This window comes from Plutella xylostella, chromosome 7 (assembly GCF_932276165.1).
Source record: "Plutella xylostella chromosome 7, ilPluXylo3.1, whole genome shotgun sequence".
Lineage (NCBI taxonomy): Eukaryota > Metazoa > Arthropoda > Insecta > Lepidoptera > Plutellidae > Plutella > Plutella xylostella.
The window spans coordinates 7,007,340-7,025,570 of NC_063987.1; the positions used below are offsets into that span (position 1 = coordinate 7,007,340).

At 37.8% G+C, this 18,231-nt stretch overlaps 1 protein-coding gene across 1 annotated transcript in view; it reads right to left on the reverse strand.

Annotated features, from left to right (window-relative positions):
- Positions 1–5,160: 5,160 nt before the first annotated feature.
- LOC105389270 (hemicentin-1) overlaps positions 5,161–18,231 on the reverse strand; it is a 48,675-nt gene continuing 35,604 nt past the window's right edge. Inside the window, exons 4-9 of the mRNA XM_011560360.3 lie at positions 12,607–12,718; positions 12,100–12,179; positions 11,341–11,474; positions 10,739–10,941; positions 7,931–8,027; positions 5,161–6,613 (exon numbers count right to left, since the gene is read on the reverse strand). Of these exons, the coding sequence (XP_011558662.3) occupies positions 6,486–6,613; positions 7,931–8,027; positions 10,739–10,941; positions 11,341–11,474; positions 12,100–12,179; positions 12,607–12,718 (754 nt within the window). The 3' untranslated portion in view covers positions 5,161–6,485. The remainder of the gene's footprint in view (positions 6,614–7,930; positions 8,028–10,738; positions 10,942–11,340; positions 11,475–12,099; positions 12,180–12,606; positions 12,719–18,231) is intronic.

The window sequence follows — 18,231 nt, forward strand, 5'->3', positions numbered from 1 at the left end:
CGACCGGTGAGCTGGACCCTGGCGCATGAAGACGTGTGAGGATGTGTTGAGGTCCTTTGGCACGAAGAATGTCCTCTTTTTGTTGTGGGCTGACGTGGGATGTGGAGAGATCTGGTTCATGTGACTCTTCAGCCGGTTGGCGAATTCCGTGACGTCTTCTGGTTTGGTAGATGCTGGAGAGATGAATTGACCTGGAAGACGTAGAGGTTCCCCGTACACGAGCTCTGCTGACGACGACTGGATGTCATCTTTCCACGCGCTGCGGATGCCCAGGAGTACCAGGGGCAGCACTTCTGTCCAGCGCGCGTGTGAGTGGCATGCTATGGCGGCCTTGAGCTGCCGGTGAAGTCTCTCTACGAGACCATTGGCGGCAGGATGGTAGGCAGTTGTGGTGTGGTGAGTGGTCCCCAGGAGAGCTGCGAGCGCCTTGAAGAGGTGCGACTCGAACTGCCGGCCGCGGTCCGTGGTGACGTGCTCCGGGCAGCCAAAGCGGGCCACCCAGCCGGACACGAAGGCGGATGCGCACGTCTCAGCAGTGATGTCCTGCAGGGGGTACGCCTCAGGCCAACGGGTGAATCGGTCGACAATGGTGAGGCAGTACCTGTAACTAGAAGACAACGGTAAGGGGCCGACGATGTCCATGTGGACATGCCGGAAGCGAGCTGTAGGGAGAGGGAAAGTTTGAAGAGGAGCATTGGTATGTCTGTGGACTTTGCATCGTTGGCATTGTAGGCACTCTTTAGCCATCTGTCGACAGTCCTTTTTGAGACCCGGCCAAACGAATCTCTGTGCTACTAATCGTGCAGTGGCTCTTGCTCCGGGGTGACTGAGGTTGTGGATTGTGTTGTATATCTGTTGGCGAAATGTTATAGGTATGAATGGTCTTGGTTGAGTCATGGACATATCGCAATATACCTGAGAGTCAGTATGTGGTATGGTGACTTTTTCAAGTTTTAGCGATGATCCACCCTTAAGTAGCTCTTGAAGTTCGTCATCGGTTTCCTGAGCGCGGGCAAGGGACTGGTAGTCAATGGATGTTCCTGAGATTTCTTCGATGCGGGAGAGAGAATCAGCCACCACGTTGTCTTTGCCGGCCACAAACTGGATATCTGTGCTGAATTGACCAATAAAATCTAGGTACCTGAATTGTCTTGGCGAGCATTTATCACGGTTCGTGTGAAAGGCAAATGTCAGCGGCTTGTGGTCGGTGTATATCGTGAAGGCTCGAGCTTCAATCATATGCCTGAAATGACGGATTGCTTCATATATGGCCAGTAGCTCTCTATCATACGGGCTGTACTTAACCTGTGATGGGCTGAGTTTCCTCGAGAAGAAGGCTAGGGGTTGCCATGCATTTTTGCAGCGTTGCTGGAGCACTGCGCCGATCGCTACGTCAGAAGCGTCAGTTTGGATGGAGAGTTCAGCGTCTGTGTTTGGGTGAGCCAATAGAGTGGCTTGTGATAGGCTTGACTTACACGCTTCGAAGGATGTGAGCTGCTCGTCCGTGAGATGCACTGGCGTAGATCCTTTTGTTTTGGGACCTGAGAGCAAGGCGTTTAGTGAAGCTTGTGTCGCTGCAGCTCCAGGGAGGAATCTACGGTAGAAATTCATCATTCCAAGGAAGCGCCGGAGTTCCTTCACCGTCTTGGGCACCGGGTACTCCTGTATGGCCTTCACTTTCTCTGGAAGTGGCTTCACACCGGTTGCTGAAACAGAGTATCCAAGAAAAGTTACTTCTGGCTGTCCAAATACACATTTATTTGTGTTGATGAGAACGCCATAGTCCTGCAGTCGCTGAAACAATGCTCTGAGGTGTTGCTGGTGCTGATCAGCTGATTCTGAGTAGACTAAAATATCATCTACGTATCCATAGCAGAACTCGAAGTCTTTGAGCACCTCATCGATGAATCTTTGGAATGTTTGACTGGCATTTCGAAGACCAAACGTCATCATCGGGAATTCGAATAACCCAAACGGTGTGGTTATTGCTGTCTTCGGTATATCGTCCTCGAAGACTCTTATCTGATTGTACGCCTTTATTAAATCAATCGTGCTGAACACCTGCTTACCCGCCAGCTGGCAAGCGAAGTCCTGGATATGTCTCACAGGATACCGATCCGGGATGGTACGGGCGTTTAATGACCGATAATCACCACACGGTCGCCAGCCGTCATCCTTCTTCCGAGCCAGATGTAGTGGTGATGACCAGGGGCTGTCTGATCTGCGAGCTGTGCCACATAGAAGCATGTCGTCGAATTCCTTTTTAGCAATCTGGAGCCTTTCAGGATCTAAGCGGCGTGGGTGACTGGCGACTGGTTGACCTGGCGTCGTGCGTATGTGGTGGACCACGTTGTGTTTGGGAGCACCGGGCTTACCAGCAGGACGGGTAATGTCAGGGTACTCACGTAACAGCTGGTGATATGGTGTGCTTTCCATCGTGGTGCGGACGGAGTTTATTTCATCAATGCCAGGATGTTGATGTGCAGGTGTGATGAGTGAGGTGATGCCATCCACTAGTCGTTGATTCCGGCAGTCGACAAGAAGGTTGTAATGACCTAAAAAATCAACACCGATAATCGGTTTCGTGACGTCAGCAAGGATGAATCGCCATTCGAAGTCTCGTCGTAGTCCCAGATCTAGATGTAGGTTTAGGTATCCATAAGTTGCTATGATGGTGCCATTTGCAGCGTACAGTTGGTAACTAGTCTTTGTTTTTGGCAGAGTCCGGACGGCTGTTTTTGGAAAAACACACACATCTGAGCCTGTATCAATGAGGTATTGTTGTTTGGATTTGCGGTCTGTGATGAATAGTCGGCCTGTTGAGTTGGGGCAACCACTTTCGGCCACTAGTAGCTGCCTTCCTGTTTTCCCGACTGATTGAAGGTGCAAGGTTGAGAGCATTTGTTGGCTTTATTACCGAATGTGTAGTGGTACCAGCAGTGTGGGTGATTCTCCGGGCGTTGGCGAGAGCGGGAGCGAGAGCGCGATCGTTGCCGGTTGTTGGAGTTTGACCTGTCAGGACGTCTGCCCTGGTGGTTACTTTGGTACTCGTTCTGCTGCCTGTACAGTGCTTCCACCATGACTGTCAGTTGAGCTATCTTGCCTTCGAGTGACATACCTGCATTTGGTGGCGCGTATACTGGCGCGCGTGACGTACTGGCCACTGACATACCAGGCTGCACTATGTCATGCACTCGGTCAGCGAGCTCGGCCAGGTCCTCGATGCCCATCTTCGGTTGGGACGCTACGATGGCCTGCACGTTCGTCGGCAATCTGCTAGTCCATATGGTTCTGATGAAGTCCGATGGTACGTCAGGACCGGCTAGGCTCTGCAAGTGTAAAAGAAATTGAGATGGCTTGCGATCACCAAGTTCTTCATGCTGGATTAGTTGCAGCGTCTTCTTTTCGGGTGAGAAGGACAGCCGCCTAATTATCTCCTGTCGCAGCTTTGCATATTTACCGGTCGCAGGTGGATTTTTTATTAAGTCTTTAACTAACACGGCATAGTCTGAGTCCAGTTGTCCAACAATCGTATTGAATTTGGTTATGTCACTCGTGATCCCAGCTAAAGCAAACTGACATTCCACCTGGCAGAACCATACTTCTGGATCGTCTCTCCAAAACGGCGGCATCTTAACCCCAACTTTACTGACTTCGCCTGGGTATCGACTATCTCCGCTGCCACTTGTACTTGGACCACAGGCTAAATTACTCGTACTAGTATCGGTTAGATTACCTGGATTTGATCTGCCTCCGCCGCTTGGATTTTGTGCACTTGCACCACTCGCTGTATTCTCGTCACTTGTACCACCGGCACCTTCTAAAGCACTGCACGTACCAAATAAATTTAGGTCCAAACCCCACTCTTCGTAAGACTTGCCGCTGCCTCCTCCGTACATCTTCTGCTTATCTTCTGCTGCGTTCTGTAGTCGAGGGTCACCAGTGTAGTTTGCTTGAGGCTATTTGCGTGCTTCGAGAATCGAACTCAAAACAGAGGGTTAATTCTTCTACTGATGGAGTTAGCGGCGAATTGATAAAGCGCGAATAAAGGTTGAAGCTAATTTATTTACAATGAACACTATTAAATTTACAAGAATATTTCTTTAGCACAATATTAGTAAAGCCATGAAAAGTTAGCGGGCACGCGTAAGTATTGGTCAGCGAATGCGTCGCGGTGTCTCGTTCGGAAGTTTGAGAAAGACTGGCGACGGCGGTGGCGGCGGCAGCTTGATGCAGAAGCCCATGTACCAGGACTATCTCATGTTTTTTCTTTATCCCATGCAAGACGACTTCTCTGTGTATTATTTTATTTATTATTTTTCTTCAACTTTTTGTTTTCTTATTTTTATTTCAGGTTTTATTCCACAATATAAAAATACTGATAGTGTGGCGATTATTCCGCCACAAAATTAACTCTGCAATAACGAGTCTACGAAGGAGCTTGCTTTAATGAAATGTTGAATTATTTCCTACGATTATTTCACACGGCTGTTCCATTCAAGACTGAATTAATTTTTAGACATTCTCCTTTCTCATTGTATTTTATCTTTCAGCCATTGTTAATTTTGTTTCTTTTTAATAATCGCACTCTTAAGATCGTATTGTAGGATCAATTTAGATTCTGGTTGAGCACCAAGATAATAACACTAAGATAATATCACTAGCCAAGTGAATCCTAACTTAATATTATAAATGCGAAAGTAACTGTGTCTGTCTGTCTGTCTGTCTGTTACTCTTTCACGCCAAAACTACTGAACGGATTTAAATGAAATTTGGTATACATACGGTCTAGACCCTGGGAAAGAACATAGGCTACTTTTTATCCCGGAATTCCCACGGGAAAACTTTTTAAGGCGAAGCGAAGCGCGCGGGAACAGCTAGTTATTTATAAAAACACAAATGTACTTACAGGCAAACTTGCAAATATAGTATCGTATCTACCTGCGCCGTTACTACAGCTTACTATGTCACTTTTTCAACAACCTGTAAAATCTAGAAGATTTGTACAGAAAAAAACTACTAACGATATGGTAGATATCCATATTTATTACAAAATCTTATTTTTATCACAATCTTAATTAGACATTAACCACGTTTTACTATTATAATTTCCACAATAATTATGTATATTTAACACTTAACATAAAACAACAGTCAAACTAAAGCACCAATACAATTATATTATAATGTAAATAATTTATTTTTTAGTGTAAGATCTATAGGTATTACATCAAACTCATTATATAAGAATTTTATTTTAATCAACAAATAAATTCATCAGCCATAACATTGGGTCGCTTTTGGGAGGCGGCTGAATAGTGTAGTGGTTAGCGACTGCTATGACGAAGGTCCTGATGGATTCCATTCCTAGCCGGGGCAGATAGGTATTTAGATATTACAGGTATCTACATATACTGGGTGATAATGTATTTGTGTAGGTATAGCAGCTGCCCGATACCCATATTACAGCTCGGGGTGGGAAAGCCGTATGTGAGATGTCCCTACATATTAATTTATAGGAATTGGCGTTTAAATAAATATTCAAATATTAGACAAGAATACAGTTTGGTTCGTGCACATAACAGTACAAATAAGTTTTTAAAATAAAGCTAACATACTATGTACAAAGTGAGTGCATTAGATTTAAGATTGAGTAATTAGATAGATTTTACTTAAACATTAAGGTATATTCACATGTATAAATATGATGGTTAGAATAACGATATGGTACATATTTTTTCCATATGTCAATGTGATATGTAGGTACAACTTGATAAGTATGTATTTAACAACAAAAGGTGTGGTAAATTATGGTAACATTACAAAAAATATCAGGAAGAAAAATTCATAAATTAGGAAATATGATATTTTTATATTTACCAGGCATATATTTCAGACTATAAGTGTTATAAATTTCTACATTTTAAGTGATTTAGTTCACTTTCATTTAAATATCTCATATTTACACACACATGGTCCAAAATAATAGATGGACGGCACATCAAACTAAGTTTTTTTCAGTAAAAAATAAGTTTAAAATCAAAATAACATGGACTTGACGACAATTTAACATGTAATATAATTTAAATTCCTTTCATATTTTGTTTTCAATATTCAAACCACAGAACGACTCCTCTGAAAAGTTTGCCTGGAACAGTTTGCTTTGTATTTTAACAATAAACATAACTTTTGTATTATATTGTACCAAATACCATAATATATTATATTTGTTTCAGTAGGTTTAGGAATGCTTTTGACCGTATCTTTATAATCATAATCAGTTAATAAGTATTCACGCCGTTGTTTTGACAATAGAAAATTTAAATTCCTTCTGCAGGTTGGATATTGAAAGCGACTAAGTATCAGTTCAAATCAAAAACATTATCCACGACGAATTGTGATTACTTTTCCATCGGTAGATAAGTACATTTATAAAAACTGAGACTGAATATAGCTTCAAAATATATTTCATTGCACTAGTCAGGTCACCTGACGATAGTTGGTGATTGGAACCTTAAGGTTTGACATAAAACCGTTAATAATGACACCAGCAGAAGACCACTGTAAGCCGTAGATGTCTTCACGCCGCTCTGTAGCTCGGCCAGACTGGAACCTGAAAATAAAATGGGGGTTGAACTTCCTGAAATGTTTTATACTACCTCAACTCGGTACGGTGAGGTGCACATTGTCAACCAAGGTACCTACGTGTCATACCATTAGTGAAAGAAATTACGAGTCACCTCTAATCAACGCTTCTGGGATTTCCTACAGCCGGGAGCATAATGTATGTACCTACCTAAGTATATTTATACAAAATCAATAACACGCATTTTCAATTAAACCGTCGCTCATTATAACAAGTTAGTGAACCTCTAACTACAAAGACCGTTTCAGCTACCTTTATACCTTTATTCGAGGGGAAACCGGCGGATGTAACCTGTCACAGTTATTACTGGCTATAAATAATGTAGGTGAGGTTACGAGTAATTACGATATTGGTTTTAGTTGAACTGTGTCGGGGAAGAAACTATTTGTGTGATGAATGTGATAATTTATGACATAACTAGCTGTTCCCGCGCGCTTCGCTTCGCCTTAAAAAGTTTTACCGTGGGAATTCCGGGATGAAAAGTAGCCTATGTTCTTTCCCAGGGTCTAGACCGTATGTATACCAAATTTCATTCAAATCCGTCCAGTAGTTTTGGCGTGAAAGAGTAACAGACAGACAGACAGACAGACACAGTTACTTTCGCATTTATAATATTAGTTAGGATAGCATAGATTGACTGTGAGTTTCACACCTGTGTAAAGTTAGGCAAAACTTGAGTAATCGTACAATGATATCGATTCTGAAGGCACGTATTCTAATAGTATAGCTTTCAAAACCCTAAATTTTAACCTTTGTTAAATGTTAAACCTTATGTTAAATCTAATTTTTATAATTTACCCTACATTTCGACTATCGGTGGCAAAAAATATACCTAGTTTGACAGCTTTAAAATTAGAATTTCCTTCAGTATCGACATCACTATGCACATTACTGTTTTAAACTCCAGTTCAAGTCTTCGGATTAATGAACTGATATTGGTGACGTGAGCATTGACGGTCAATCAGCAGTTTTATGACTGTGTAAAAAACTCTTTGAATCCAAATTAAAATATGCTAGCTGAGCTACGAACTCTGTCTGTGAGTACTAGTATGTCACAAACAAAAATGTTTATAAAGAAAGTTATAAAGCCATCATACTAATGAACATGATTCTTAGCTATAGTAAACTGGACGAAAAAGTTCTAAGTAAAGCTGGTCTAAAAGTTGTGCTATTATTCGTTTTGTACTGTATTATTGTCCGTATTTTTTTGTTGTTGTTTATTTTCTGTATTTTGTGTTGTTGTTGTCAGTGTGTCCAATAAATGTTTCTTTATCTTTATCTCACCTTGTAGCACATGCACCCTGGTTGTGGCGCTCATGGCTAGCGGAGTTCGCAACACGCACGAGTAGTTGCCGGCATCCTCCATCTTTAACTGCGCCACCTGTCGAATGAAAACTGTGTTAATTTTCAGCTCAACCAAAATGAATTAGATGGAGTGTTAGTGTACACTTTACATACAAAAACAAAGCTGAATGTTATGTTAATGTTTAAATTTCTACCTGATTACAATAGTATCAATGAATAAAGTCACAATTGTTGTAACCGAAATAATTCAAAATAAGAGCTTACATAAGTAGGGTGTTATTTGTCGAGACTTTTTTTAGCACCGACACTCCATCTAGTTTGTATTGTTTATCAAAGACTTAAACATACTAATATTACTAATTCACCACAAGACACTGGCCGAAACTGTTGGCAAATTCGACAAATTGCTATAGTATAATAAGGGTTATGTTGAAAAGACTAGAATCAGTTTATTTATTTTTTACTTGTTGCAAATTGCCAATGGCACAATGTCCTTAGCCTTCCTCATTCAACCACTCATCACCAACTTGTCAAAGTTGTTGGTCCAACAGATTTAAGGGCTTCCCACGCTACAATTGCCAGTTCGGGACACCACGAGGTTATAATTCGAATCTAGGAGCTTGACTATGCCCTCACCATCGTTCACACCCGTTATTCCACGTCATTAGCTCGAAGTCATAATCATTAACAGTTAACCTGCTGGCTTAATGGCCAGGGTTAACGTTAAAGTGGGGTTTCACTGATTGCAATTACACATTATCGCCTCGTTTTAGTATAGAATGGGACCCCGGGGTGCGAAGTGCTTGCAATCATGGCAACGATATGATGACCGGAGCAAATGAAAAGTACTACGAGAAATCCGCCGTCATACGGTGATAGGCCATAACTACATTGAAGTCGATTCCGATTATAAAAAAATAGTTTCTCGCTGATCGGAAGTTACCTAACAAAGCTGTTAGCATTGTTGCATTCAGAAAAACGTTTCTAACTTTATTAAAATAGTTTTGTTACTTTAAAGCTTTTTTTTAAAATTTCACTTTTGCCATTTCAGTTTCAAAAAAGCTTGCTTTAGAGCAAATTCGTATTATTTATCGGCCCATGTATTCCTCAGGTTCAAAGTCGAATTTTAAACTAAGTGCCAATTTCTCCATAGTCGGTTAGAGCATAAACATGGAGTAGTGGTTGACTTTTGACACATCTGTCATGAATTTTATATGGAGATGACGTTTAATTTATAAATCAATCCCTGTCGGTTAGATAACCGACTATGGAGAAATTGGCACTTAAAAGGTTTTGACAGCACCATAATTAAATATTTTGCCTTCATTTCAGAATCGACATCATTAGCAGTTTTTCAGCATGTTCGGTTCCAAGCTGACATACAAAATTCCTCCTGTATCAAAACTATGCCTTAATAATTTTGAAGTTAGCCCCAGCTTGTTAATTTTAACAAGAAGCGTGATGCAAATTTAAACTTTATTTCTGAACTTTGGTAATGAATGTGAAATTTCGTTACAAGTTCCGGCACTAAGTTAGGCCAATTTTCACATCAAATTTATGGAGGACTTGAAGGGGTAGGAGCAGTGACAGTAGAAACTGAGAGGTCCTTGTACGGTGAGTAAATAAATAAACAGTTTTACCACAGGACTCCACGCTACCTAAAAACAAAGTGAAGCCTACTGCTTTGTTTGTACAGTCTGATAGGTATGCCGTTACGATACCTACGTACAATAGTACAAAATAGAATTGTCAGTAGAAAAAAGATGCCTTCACTTTTACGGGAAAGATTACTGTTTGCAGCCTTCATTGTTGACGAAAATTTTATATCTTTCATAAAATATGCTAGCTGGCATTGACTGAATATTATTGGTATATGAAGGGACTTTTATTACAAATTTTCATATTTTACGTATGATAAAATAATGTAGGTACTATTATGATAGTAGTACAGCATTTACCCTCAACTGCATTTGGGTGGATTACTGATAAACTTCCACCTTGTATTAAACTCAACATTTTATAAGCAACAACCTCAAAACTATAATAGATTCGCCGAGACCGTCAATCCCTTAATTATCCTTTGAATCCAAAATAGCTCATATCTTCTCAGCTCAGTTAACAAAATTCTCATACGATTATTTTGATAGCCTTTTGTCCCTCGGGGTGGTAGAAAATTTGAAGTGGCTTAGTTTAGGTAATGTTCGAGGTTTATTGAAGGACAGACCGTAATATAAACTGAGTTACGCAAGAGTTCCTTCACTGTTGATTTTCTGACATTAATAATAATGAAATGTTGGCCAAGCTTGAAATTGAAGACCTAACTGTCGCTGTGAGAATCATTCGCTAAACGAAAGTTCAATGTTTGGCTTCCACTTCGAGTAGGGACGAATAATAAAATCTTACTTAATAAATATTTTACAGAAAGTTGTAAAGAACAAGAGGTACCTATATATATATGTTTATGTCACAAAATACGAGTACTATATTTAATTAATTTAAAAAAAATATTTTTATCATCGACCTGGAAACTCAAATAATAAGTTTTGGCCTTTGGTTGTTTTTAGAAGAAATGATACGTGTTTCACATACAGCACGACAAAAAGACGGCAAAACTTGTAACATGTAAAAACATTGAAAAAATATATTATTTAAATAAGTTTGTTGGTACCTACCTACCAAATTCAGAATATTAATTGATTTGTTATCAGCCTTTAAAATATATCTTTTCACATATCACATCCATATATTGAGTTAAGTACTCATTACATTTGCCTGCTTCTTACTCACCTGCAAATGGCTGGTCATGGTCAAGTGGTCAGTCTCTATCAGCACCCCTCCCCTGACCTCATCGAGGGGCACGGTGGTGTTCCCTCTGAACCAGTGCATCAGGGGAGCGGCCTCGCCGGGGTGCAAGTGGAGGATGGCGCATTTGAGGGACAGCGTCTCTCCCGTCTCGAGGAACGCTTCCTTGCTCATTTTTATTTCTGGTGCTGTCAAAAAATTTCATACTTTAAATACTCGTAGGTCTTTCCCTCTGTCTGCGGCCGCTAAACGGGTTTGTTATCAACATCATAAACTCATCTAATGCGCGTTCCATTAATCACAGCAACGTATTTATTGTGAATCTCAGTATAGTGACGTTTTTCTATATCGATAACGGAGTTTTTACAAATGTGGTAATTTGATGAAAAAAAAAGAATTTCATAAACAATGGGTCAAACAATGTTTGATTAGATTCTATTCTAACTCGTGCGTTTTAAAAGTGAAGCAGAAATGTAAGGATTACTTAAAATTATAATGATGATGACAAAGATTAGATCGATTATAGTGAAGTTAGTTTGGATGATAATGATGATGTTAACAGATCATATAAAGAAGACAGAACTCACGATGTACAGTCAATTGGACTCTCCGAAGCATGGGCGGATGCGTTGAGACGTGACAACAATATATGCCGGAGTCTTGGACATTTGAGTCAGAAAGCTCCAACCTCCAGTTGTCACCAGCTAGATCTACTCTGTACCTGAAAGTGGAATAAGTTTTATATAAAGGGTATTGAAAGGTTTAATAAATCATGTTGTTTAGAATGACGAGTTGAATCATCACCCTCCACCAACTATACAACTTTTGAAAAAAACCTGGAGAACTTGAACTCTTAACAGATAAGTATGTTTTCACCAACAAAGTCGGACGTAAATGTGTGAAAGCAACACTTTAAAAGGAAAGTAAAATCAAACTCTGCTACAAAAGTTGCAATTCTGTTCATGTAGGTAGTACTCGTAAAAACCAATAACCAACGCTTGGAATTTTTCATGTTGCAATTTTGAACGTTTATGGTCCATTATCCGACACTAGCTCAGTTTTATTTATTTTGTAAAGTTATAAAATAGATTTAGGTCCCTTTATTTAAAAAGGTTGATGGCAACATAACTGAGTATCTGTAGTTGGTATCCATTTACGAACTTAAATCCTGAAACTAGAACCATAATTATAATTGAAGGCCTAAACAATTTACCAACATTGAATCCAACAAAAGGTATCAAAATTAATTGGTTACTTTCCAGGTGCTACCAGACTTATCTTATGTTGTTCAATAGTTTAATCCTATAATAAAATTTAAATAGCCAAATAAATATTATTAAGCTCACCTTAAATCAGCTGTATGTCTATCAAGATCTAGAGTAAGTAATTCCAAATTTTCGTTCTCAGACACTCTTAGCCACGATACCTGAAATTTATGAATATTTACTTCACTTGAAATGTTTTTTAAATCATTTCTGACTCAAAAAGGGAATTTTGAGAAACAGTAATTACCCACTTGACTACAAAAAAAAAAACTTTACATCGTTATGTTTTAAAATGTTTTCGAAATTTAGTTTTAAGCCAACATAGCTTGTTGCTTAGGAGGGAGAAATATTGTATGTAATATCAAATGTAGATTAACGTCGTTGCAGGTTCCATCATCATCATCAGCCCGCAGTCCTCCACTGCTGGACATAAGCCTCTAGCCTCTTTTACGCAGTGCCACAATACTCTGTCTTAGGCCTTCCCCATCCAGCCACTGCCACCGGTCTAAGGTCGTCGATCCAGCGGAACAGAGGGCGTTTCATGCTATATACGGTAAATAAGTAAGTCAAGACAAATAAGTACCTTACCATTTTATCTCTGAGAGATGTGACACGACAATCGAATAATACTTTGGCCCCCGTGTCGGCGTCTATGACGGTGTCGGAGTCCAGACCACCCTCGAACGATGGAGCCTTAAATCTGAAACAATAACATTATTGTAATTCATATATTTAGGGTCAAGTGTTACACCTGTGGACAGTTTCCAGAATTTGGAGTAAAAGTATTTGTAGCATAAAAATGAGAAAATATTTTTATTTGGATTATTATTCTTACTCTAACATGATTATCAGCCTTTTAAAATTACAAGTTTAGTTACGATAACCTTAATAGTATAAAAGATAGGAACGTTTTTTAAAAAACCTTTGCTTTGTCCATAGGTACAACAGACGTTTGTACTTGTGGACAGGATAGATGTACCTGTGTACATCTTTTATACCTTAGGACACACAAAATATTTTATATGCGATGAGCATCCCCTTCTAGTAAAGGTATCTTTTTGAAAATTTGCACACATGATATTATAGATATCTATAACAAAATGAGGGGGTGGCCTAACCTCTAGGTCAAGTTTGATTTTTTACCATACAAATGTGGACCACCTTAATGTCCATAGGTACACACATGTCTCTGTCCACAGGTACAAATTACGACATAAAAAAACAAAAACATTTGTTGTATGTGAAATTAAACCGGTTAAAGACTCGCTCAAACCAGTAATTTCAGTAAGAAATAGACTGCGTTTGTAAATACATAACAATCATCTGCTAGGTGTGGGTATTTTTATCACAAAACCTTACAAAACAAAGGTAAAAAAAAAAACTTTTTTGCTTCAAAATCTTTCATGGTCGACACAAGGCACTTTCGTTGTGAAAATGAAAATGGTGTTAGTCAGTGTTGCCAATAATAAATAAAACTTTAAAGATGCGTTTGAAAAATACTTTAATAACGTTTAGTTTATTCCAAATCGATGGTGTCCACAGGTAAAGCCGTCCATAGGTACAACACTTGACCCATTATTACTAAAACACTTTTATTAACAAGAATTTGGTAAAAACAGATACATTTTTATTATTAGGTATTTATTATTAATAATAAAAATAACAATAAAAATATATCTGTTTTTACCAATAACATTATTGTAATTAATATATTTATAATTATTACTAAAACACTTGTTTAATTATAAATATAAAAACAGGCCTTATTTATGGCTTAAAAGAATTTGGTAAAAGCAGATACATTTTTGAAGGTGAAAGAATGACGAAGATGTAGTCTAGGTACTTAAAAGCTAACGCAAAATTGTATTTAGATTAAGTCCCTAAAACGTCTTTATATCATATCACTATAATACAAAGTTAATTTAGCTCGAATACTATCATAAAAAATAACTACTTAAATAAAGTGAACAATTTCATAAACTTGTTCATTTGGAAAAGACCCTTTGTCATTTTGACTGGGATAAAAGGATTTATATTTTCACTATGAAAATTGTTTTACTGTGCCATAAACCTTGCTGCTTACCTATCAAACCTAGGTATCATTTATGCCATAGAACTAAATAAGTTGGAATCACAAGATATGCATTTCATTTCAAACTATGCACAATACACGCTCAAGTTTCTTCTTTCCTAAATAGCTCAGTGGGAGAGAGATAAAACCAAACGTCTGAAATGTCAAGATATTTTCCAACTTTCATTTACTGCTGACCGTATACACTTATATATATTATGTTATACTTATACAATTTATATGAAACGTTCATAAGTTGTCACACTGAGGCCATCAAGTAACGAGAAAGTAACTCGAAGGGTGTGGTGTTGATAGCTGTGAAACAGTAGGAATTCAGGACCGAAGGAGGGGGAAATAAGGGAGTAAGTATATTTAATTTTGTAATTTCGAATTTTCCTCCTGTCACTACAGCTTACATCAGTCAGGACTCAGGAATAGTCAGGAGCTATCATTTCAGATCAAAAGTATAGACAATTTAGCTCCGACCTTTGGTATAGGTTTTTCAAAAATGTCACAATTTTTGTACAGTCTAAATTCTCCAGATAACTCAAAGGGGTTTAGTGATTTTGGGGAGGGGCTGAAACCCCCTTTTCCCCTCCCTGAATCCGCTACTGACTAGCAAAGCCTGTTTGAGCGACGTTATCGTTCCTTGCATCCTCTTTTATAGCTCGGGAGCTCTAAACGACGGCTCTAAGCCACTGTGATAGTTATTTCATTGTGAAATTAGTTTCTTTTTCTCTCCAATGTTTAAAAAGTCGTTCTAGAGTTTGTTTTTGTCTGTCTTGACTGATAATGAAATCGTTTGACCTCAGAGTGGTAGAATAACACCACCATAGATTTTTTATCAGAATTATAAAAATGTTCCGAAATTGGTCACGCTAATACCACCAAAGTCAAATTTATTTTTTTCTTTCATGACAGGGGTTAAAGAGTAAAGACACATTCTTCACGGGGTTAAAACTTCACCGATAAACTGTAAAACATAAAATAAGTTGTTATGTTATTTCTAAACGGTAAAAACTCTCTTAGCAGAAACACAGAATACATTACATAATTATGTATGTGCAGAGCGTGGTAGTAAGTTCCTGTAAAACAACAGAGTAGAAACGTGATCCTAGTAGCAAACGTTACAGTACATACAGGGTTTAGTACATAGACCTACTACCTCTAGACTGGCAATCGCCGTGTGCACTATTCTCTTTCTCACTCAAACCATAGATGTTGCCGACAAAAAAATTAAACCTAAATACGGGGAAATTTAACTTATCATAATAACAAAAACAAAACTTGAGTATATCGTCGGTTGATAGGAAAAAGACACTAAAGACTAATTTTTCAATAGCCAGATAAAAGTTTTGCTGGGAAATAATTTTGATGCTGTTGCGTCTCAATGTTTCTCAATGTTTGTATTACCCAGATAACATTTATCTGAATATTGAAAAATCAGCCTTAGTGAGTTTTTCCTGTCAACCGACGATATAAGAAAAAAAAACTTTACTCATACTTATTTGATTTCAATATAATTATTTAATATACACAAACTGAGTGGATTGTATGATTCATTGTCTTCGTCCAATCGAAACAATCCTCTTCAAAATGTGCCGAACACAATTTTTGTATGTTTCTTTGGTTCCCAATTTGTGCGACCGGTAATGTCTATCCATTTTCTTGATATTTTTTTTTCTGTCGGAAACCTATGAAGCAGAGATAAATGGATGAGCATGAGCATTATAATCGTGGGCCAAATATGTGATGGGGTTTTTTTAAAGGAAACACGCATTTCGTATCAATACAATAAACTTTATATTATACAGAAGAAATCACACATAGAAGAAAAAAACGAAACGAAAGTTTCCTCACAATGAGAGGCACCTCATTTGAAACAGGAGAATGACTCCTACAAAATACAATCTTCACCAAAACCGAATTCGTGCGCCCCATTTGTAAACCCAACCCGAGTCCGTTACAATTTCTAGTATTTTCTTTGCATACTATAATATTTGTGGGTAAAATAAATTTTCAATAACTTGCAACACCATGTGATTTGTTATGATATGGTACCTCGTAATTTTTACTTAAAACTGATACTAAAAGACCTTACAGTATTAAAATTAGTATCGTTTTATATTAAAATCGAGCCAATAGATAGTACTATGATGAATGTAAGCTTGTTAAACTTGATAGTATCTACTTACATGTGAAAATATATCTCATCCATCATTCCATCGTGTTTTCGTTCAATATGCTCTTTACAACCGAACAAAATCCACCCACCCATGTCACACACTCGTTAAGTGATGATAATAGTCTAATAAACTTAATAAACACCCACAAATCACTAGCAAATCAAAAATAAATAGCATTTCGAAAATTTTGTTGTAACTGTCAGGCTTTGTTTGGCACAGATTTTTCATTTGTTTCATTGTTTGGCACAGAGAACTGACGTAAACAGGCGCCACAGCAAAAAGGACAAAAAACATTTACAGCTTAACGTTTCTTTCTTACGCTTAATGTAGCTAAGCGTCTCTTTTTCGCAATGTCAGAACTGTACCGATTATACCCCTGTGGTTTAGTACGACTAGTGACCGAGATAAGATCGGTCAATGTACAAACACAATCACAAGAAACCATAGACGTTCATCGTATTCACGTCAAAATGAATCCTAAACGGAAAAGAGTAGCTTAATGACGCCGTCTGCAATATTCAACTACATTTAACAGCGCATCAGAAAATTACCAACTGAAAACTTAAATATTTTGATCAAATTCTTAAATTAAATGTTTAAAAATATATCATTTGGTGTCGAAATTTTGTAAGTGGAACTTTTTAATTAGTCGTAAGTGTATAATGGTTGTGAAATTGAAGGCTGGGATCGCCCAAGAGTACAGTATTCATTTTTTTTTAATGTTTAGCTCACATTTTTTATTATTGTAGAAATATTACTAATAAAAATACAAAGGGTGGACTTAATGCTAAAAACATTTTCTGCGAGCCAAACCGCAGGAAGTACATTACTAGAAAACATAGCTTAGGTTCACTTTGTAGTTCACGAGACACCCTGTTTCTATGCATAAACTAGGTATGTTTCTTCTCATCAACAATAAAGCATACATATGGGTAAGTAAGACGAATACTAGGAAACAGACTTGTGAACTTGTGATATTTATAACTAGAAAACTTTCTACAAGGAATAACATAACGTTGTTATTAATACATATATACACGATGTTTGTTAAGGCAATACTCGTATTAAAATTTACTACCTTACAACAAGAAACATAACTACAGTGAAACTATAAAGTCCTGAAATTAATGTTTGAGGAACTAAAATTTTCAGGAGCCTGGCACCATTAGAAAAGAAACATAAAAGTCATAACAATTGTTTATGTCAATAGGCGGTTGGCAATTTTTTTGAATTTTCTTATTAATTATAAGGATAATCTAGATAAAAGCAACAATTTACGCTTGGTTGCAATTAGGAAGATGAAGAAAAATCTTCGTAGCCAAGCTAGTGAAGTTATTTATCGAGTTTTTATACAATGTTTAGCGGAACATCAAGCTGGACACATTTTGTCGAATTTGGAGGATGTTTACGCTCGTACAGCGTGTATGACGGGTATGTAGCATTGTACAAATTGTAATAACTCATTTTTTATTAGAACCAACGCTTCATTTATCGATAAACCTAGGTTTAGAGCCCAAGTCGAACATTGTTTACATACCACTGATTGTAGGTTTCATCTGGTTTCAGTTGAGTCAAACCTTAACATTTTGATACTTGAAGATATATTTTTTGTTTACTTACTAAATTCACATTGTGTTAATTTGGGGGGCATTGTGTAACTCAAAAAGATTTTTTTATTTTATTTTATAGTTATATCGGACCAGCGTGCCAAAGAGGGCAAAATATGGAATATTTCTAACTCCTGGAAGAAACAGAACTGGCCGTCCAAAAAGAGAAATTGATGTCTTTACTATGTGTGCCCTTCGTCAACAGATACAGTTTTTTATACAGTTGTAATAACGTTATCTAAATAAATATTTATTGGTTTCACTATTATAGCCTTCATATTAACACCTTCTAGCTTGTATAAGAGCTTTTTTTGTGGATGGTAAGTTGTTTTTAAAATGCATAAATAGA